The following is a 6665-nucleotide window of genomic DNA, read 5'->3' on the forward strand; positions in this document are numbered from 1 at the left end:
AAGCAGAAGATTTTGATGAACATTTGAAGAACATCCATGAGGAGGTGAGGAAGCACATCATAAAGATGAATACACAGTATAAGGCTAAGGCAGATGTGAAAAGGAGAGATAAGGAATTTTAGATTGGAGATGAAGTCATGGTTCATTTGAGAAAAAAACATTTTCTAGTAGGTAGTTATAATAAGCTAAAGATGAAGAAGTTTGGATTGTGCAAGATAGTGAAGAGGTATGACTCTGAAAATGCGTATGAAGTGGAGTTGCTTGTTGAATTGAATATTTCACCTATATTTAATATTTTAGATTTGAAAGAGTATTATGAAGGAGGTGATGGAGATGAAGTTGCAGAAGCACAGTGGAGCATTCTAACAACTAGTTTGGTTACCAAGGAGATTGAGGAGATACTCAACAGTCATATTGGAAAAAGTACCAAAAACAAAACTTATGAGGAATATTTGGTCAAATGGAAAGAGAGACCAGTTGAGGATTCATCATTGCTAGCAAAGGAGGAGGTCAACCGTCTTGGTTTTCCTTTGAACACCTAAGACGTGACCGAGTCACTTCTCAAATAACCCCGGGTGTCTGAAGCAGGAGCATCTTGGGTGTACAAGCAATCTTGCATCACCCAAAAATATTTTATTTTCAGTCTTTTCTATTTTAACGAGGACAAGTAGACAGGGTGGTTACTATTTATAGGAACTTGCTATTTTTAGTAAGTTTATCATACAAGCTTGGAATGTTATCATTTTCTACAGGAAGGTTCATTTTAGAGATATAAGCCTACAATAAAAATATCATTGCTCTAGCTTAAGTATCAGAGAAGTTATTGCAGCTTTTTGGTGGAAAAATTTGCAAAAAAATCTTCAGGCTCACTGTTGGAAGCCTTAGAGTGCCTAGATGAGGTTCGAAAACTCAATGGAAGGGCACTAGCATGGTTCCAAGCCTGTAGATTAGGAGCTAGCATTTTTGAAAAGTGGTTATAATAGCTAATCGGACCAACGATTCATGGGTTATGGCCTTCGAAAGTTGGGCTACAAATTTTTTTATAATAATTTGTCAAAGATGTATTTGGTGGACTCTATGTGTATTGTTAAAGTCTGTCGGCCCTAGGTATTAAGTTTGAGCATCTAGAACCTTCCTGGGTGGCATAAAACTGCTTATTTAAGAAAGACCAAAACATTGTCTAGGGGAGCTCTGGGTGATAGTTCACAACACTGTCTTGCATATTACTTTAATGAAGGCACCCATTTGGGTTAGCATATTGTAATTGAGAAATCTGTAATTCCACATTTGTGGCGATAATAAGAAGTCCATATTTTGTTCTTGCATTTCCTGTTGTTTTTTAATTTTTGTTATGAGTTTATGGTATTAAGGGGAGTCCCTTGTATCAAGAATAAGTCTTAGTTTATCCATGTGCATGCATCTCTTAAGAGGAAAAAGAATGAGTGGTTGAGATTAATTTCACTTTAATTAAGATAAAGAAGAGGATTTGAATTAAATTAAATTAAATCCAAATAGATCCATCTTCGAAAAAGTGATTAAAGATAAGACAAAATAAAGGTACTTTAATTAAGATAAAGAAGAGGATTTGAATTAAATTAAATTTAATCTAGGAGAATTCTCTCTTCTTTTTTATTGTTTATTTTTAGAAAAGCGATTTTCATCTACACATAGAATAAAGGAGATTTTTTATTTAATTAAAATGGAGCAAGTTCTTTTAATTAAATAAAGACTTAGGATAAGGTGGCCAAACCATAGGTTATACGAATGGTTAAAGATGAGTTACTAGTTAGAAACTAGTAAACATATATCTAGAGTGATGGATACATTGACCTTTCAAGAAACCACAAAAGATTTGGAATTATTTTTGGACAAATAACTGATCATTGCGTACAATGAAGCATTGGCTCATACTCGATGTTGTAAAGAAGGCTCTAGAATGTGTATATAAAAATATGCAATGATGTATATGAATTGTAGGAATGGATGTTGGTAATAATAATTTTGCTAATTTTTATAAGGACAATGGTTAGGGTGTTCAGGTGAACATTATACTACTATAATTATCAGAACCATGTACTCCTTTTTTGATATAATATCAAGGGTACTAGCCTACCTAAATTAACTTATCTACTATAATAACTTTTACAATTAGTATTAAAATATTAATTTAAACTTTAGATTTAGTAAAAATAATATTTTATCTAATTTGTATAACTAATTTTTATATTTTGACTTCTAAATAATAGTAAACACCATCAAACATATAATATATAATAGGGAAGAAAAATATTTTAGTTGATTTTTTTGGAATTCATAAATAATATGTTTATTAGTAAATATTCATAAAATAATATTAGTATGTTTTTTTCTTCTAAATGAATGAAATTTTGGGGCTGTTGTCGCACATGGTCGAAATATAGGGCCACATTAGAGTCATTTTCTTAAAAAATGGACTCATAATTGTGCACTAAATTATGTTTAGTGAATAGTTGTACACAAGATTATATTTATTGACATGTTGAAATCTATTATTAAATAGATATTAGGATAGACTTTTTTTTTGTGCTCCACTATTAAACTGATTATGTTACACTCTCATCTTACTCCACTATTGAACTAATTAAGACTTCTATTTAAAACACCCCTCCTCCTCTCTACCTCACCAACCCTCCCTCTTGATTATTGTCCTATTATTATAAAAAGGAAATAGGAATCATTCATTTAAGAGATTCTTAAAATACCATTTTGTTGTCTTTCAATTTGCATTGCCAAGATTCTCTCGGCCGGCGTTTGGCATTTTGCCATGGCGGCATATCTCTTCTTCTTGTTTCAACGAAGAACACAAGAGGAAGTATTGTATATGTTTCCCTTATTAATTGTTTTGTGTGCTGAAACCATTTGAACTTTCCTTCTAACAATCCTGAATCTGTTCTACAATGGTGATGAAGACTGACAAGATCTTAGCCATGAACGGCGGACAAGGAGAGGGCAGCTATGCACAAAATTCATCACATCAAGTAATTCTTATCCCAAATCTAACTGAATTACAACTCTTAAGTTTTTAGAATGGGTTATAATTTGTTTGTGTTTTTCTGTTACAGGAAGGCAGCCTCCATTTAGTTCAATCTTTTCTAAAAGAATGCATCTCCAACATGAAGATCACTCCAAATGAAAGGTTTTGCATAGCAGATCTTGGTTGTTCTGCAGGACCCAATACACTTTTCACTGCAGAGTTGATCTCAAAGACGGTTCAAGACAAATATATGACAATGGATCTGCCATTACCAGAGTTGCAAGTGTTCTTCTCAGATCTGCCCTCCAATGACTTCAATTTTCTTTTTCAAAACTTAACTCTGCCTTCCAAGGAAGAAGATAGTAATGAGAAGAATGGTGGAATTGATTTCTTTGCTGCAGGGGTTGCTGGGTCATTTTACAACCGTCTCTTTACCAAGAATACTCTCCACTTTGTTCACTCCAGTTTCAGTTTACATTGGCTTTCACAAGTTGGTTCAAATCCCTTTCTCCATTTTAGTTCTAAAATGAAATAGAATGAAGGAAATTCTAGTTTATATGATAAGCTAATGTTTTAATTTTTAAAAAAATTGTTGTTTTTGGATTTGATTGTGTTTGGCAGTATATTAGATCATATTTCATACTAAGGATTGTCCCTGAAACATATATAAGTATGATACTCAAGCAATCACCTGAATTATAAGCATTGCTGAGTTTTCGAACTTACATAGCAGGTGCAATCCTTGGCGACAACAAATCCACCATCATAGTCTTAAAATGGAAAGCAATGAAGGAAATTCTAGTTTATATAAGTTTCTTATTGTTGTTTTTGGATTTGATTGTGTTTATTTCTTATCAGTAATTTAGATCATATTTCGTATTTCTGTTTTTTATGAGGATGTTTAAGTTTCAGGTTGTTTGTTGTCAGCTATCTTACTGTGAAGGTCATATTGTGATCATATTTCATATTTCTGTTGTTACGAGGATGTTTAAGTTTCAGGTTGTTGTTTTGGGATTCACTAGATGTTTTAAATCACATTTTGTGATCTATTATAGTGTCCTGATAATTGAATTTCAGATTGTGATTTTGATTTGAAACATTGATTAAAAAAGAAAAAACACAATCAAATTCAAAAACAACAACATAACATTATAGAAAAACTGATATCTTTTGTCTAACAATTTCTTCCTTTTTTCCCTAAAACCAGGCTCCTGCTGAAGTTGAAGATAGAAGGTCGAGATCATGGAACGGTGGAAGAGTGTTCATATCAAAAGATGCACCAGTGGAGGTTGGAGAGGCATATCTTCATCAATTCCAGAAGGATTTCCAGAGGTTTTTAAGAGCCCGATCTGAAGAAATGGTTGGAGGGGGTTGCATGTTCCTCATTTTGGCAGGACGTCCAGATGAATGTGAGGACCCCAGAGACCAAGGCCCCATCTCCCCCATTTGGGATATCGTCCAAGCAGCCTTCAGTGACATGGTCATTCAGGTAGGAGTAATGGCTATAGAAAATCACATATCTAATTTTTATTTAAGGTATCAAATTTTTGTAGTGTCTATTGGTTAATGCATATTGTTTCTAGATTCAAGTGCGTAAGATTTGTTTGTATCAATGTTTTATGTGGTATTTTATGATCTATCATGTGATACAAAGAGAAAGATGTAAGAGAAAATTATATAAAGTTATCTATTTTCTCTTAAAGTCCATTTCTCCTAAAGCATTTTTTGACAATCTTATGAAAGACCATAGAATGTGATCAAACTATTGATGCAAATGAAACTTACCCAGTTGAATCCCAACAACAGCATGTACTAATTTCAATAACATAGTCTTGATGTAAGAAAATCTTAAAAAGTTATCCATTTTCTTCTAAAGCTCTCTTTTTACAATCCCATGAAAGACCATAGAGTGTGATGAAATCATTGATGCGAACAAAATGTAGACAGTTGAATCCAACAACAACACGTACTAGTTGCAACGACATAGTCTTGTCCCACCATATGGAAAAATCTCCATGCTAAGTCCAATGACATGCTCATTTAGGAGTAATAGTTATAGAAAATCAAAGGTTTTTTCTTTTTCAACTTCAATTCAAGTTGTCAGATTTTCACAGTTTTTTCTGAATTTAAGTGGGTAAGATCTTTTGTATCAACATTTTGGATCATGATTAATAGCGAGGACATGAAAAGAAAGTTGTAGGAGAAAAATCTTATGCAATTATCTATTTTTCTCTACTCTCATAATAAATTGGAACGTTTAAAAAGAGTTATCGCAATCTGAAACACTGATGTAAATAAATCTTACGCAATAGAATCTAAAAACAAAGCGTAATAGTAACTTCAACTTATCATTCCATACAAATTGAGAAATGGATTTTATTTTTTAATGACAGGGAGTGATAGAAGAGGATAAAAGAGACTCTTTTAATTTCCCCTTCTTTTCTCCGACTGCAATGGAGTTGAGAGCAGAGGTGGAGAAGGAGGGGTCATTCATGGTGAAGAGAACAGAGTATCTTTCTGCAATTGGGCTGCCAAGAATTGAGATTCCCAATATGAAGAAGGAAGATTTTGGAAGAATATTGGCGAGTCGTTCGAGAGCTGTTTTGGAAGGCCTGATTTCTGCCTATTTTGGAAGTGAGGCGGTGAATCCACTGTATGAGAATTTTGCAAAGAGAGCTGCAGATAATGTTTCACAACTCATGGAATCCGCTGTTCACCACGGAGGAGAATTCTTTGCTGTTCTTGCAAGAAAATAAGATTGTCTTTCATTGTCCAACTTGTTTTTGTTTTTGTTTTTCTTTGTCCAACTTTCTTGGAATGAAATTTGATGTGTCTTGTTTTCCATGGTGGTTTTTTTCACAAACACAGCATTGTATGTAAACTATGGTGGTCTAGCAATTAGGTTTTAGAGTTCAAAGTTCATCCAAGGAGTGGACTCTTGATTGAATACATTCTAATGCTTGTGATAAATATTGTTAATTTAATATTCATACTTGTTAATTAGTATCTAATATTTTTTATAATAGTGTAAAAATAGTTGTGATATTTTAAATCATTTTTGTTATGGATGACATCTATAATTGAATGAAATGTATCTCTTATTCTAAAAAACAACTAATCATGTGATTGCAAATCAATTGCACAAATATCTTATCCTTAATATACTATAATATACTATGATTGGTCTCACTTATTTTTGACAAAAAAGTATGATGCAAAATGCTCATAAAATATAGCAAAGAATTCTAATGGATTGTGGAAAACTAATATCTACAACATGACACTTTTCAAATAAGTCTTCGAAAATAAAAGAAAATTAATAATAATAATTTCAAATTTCTATGTGCAAGAGGGAATCTAGGGTGCTTAACTATTGGTTCCTCTTCTCAACATTATTTTTATTGTAAAAAACTTGGCATAGCAATTAGTTTTCATTATTATAAAATGTTTGCAAGTTGAATTTAAAATAAGTAAATGGGATTTTGGTTGTTGGTAAATTCGAAAGGTTTTAAAGTGGACCACTTGAACATCACACACTAACATTTCATTCTTAGGCTATAAGTGCTAAATAGTCAAAATTGACTTATTTTTTTCAAGTTTAATTTCTTGATGTTTAAAGATGGAATCAAGCCTTACTGACTTGATTCCATTA

At 32.5% G+C, this 6665-nt stretch overlaps 1 protein-coding gene across 1 annotated transcript; it reads left to right on the top strand.

Moving 5' to 3' along the window:
• Positions 1-2726: 2726 nt before the first annotated feature.
• On the top strand, positions 2727-6024 carry LOC149575049 (putative methyltransferase TCM_000168). The gene is made up of 4 exons (XM_089814913.1): positions 2727-3017; positions 3102-3503; positions 4221-4502; positions 5407-6024. Exons 1-4 carry the CDS (start codon positions 2937-2939, stop codon positions 5767-5769), a joined length of 1128 nt encoding a protein of 375 aa, XP_089671039.1. The 5' UTR covers positions 2727-2936; the 3' UTR covers positions 5770-6024.
• Positions 6025-6665: the final 641 nt, after the last annotated feature.

Source organism: Cupressus sempervirens, chromosome 2 (genome assembly GCF_028749045.1).
Source record: "Cupressus sempervirens isolate cs-2001-9-10 chromosome 2, ASM2874904v1, whole genome shotgun sequence".
Taxonomy (NCBI): domain Eukaryota; kingdom Viridiplantae; phylum Streptophyta; class Pinopsida; order Cupressales; family Cupressaceae; genus Cupressus; species Cupressus sempervirens.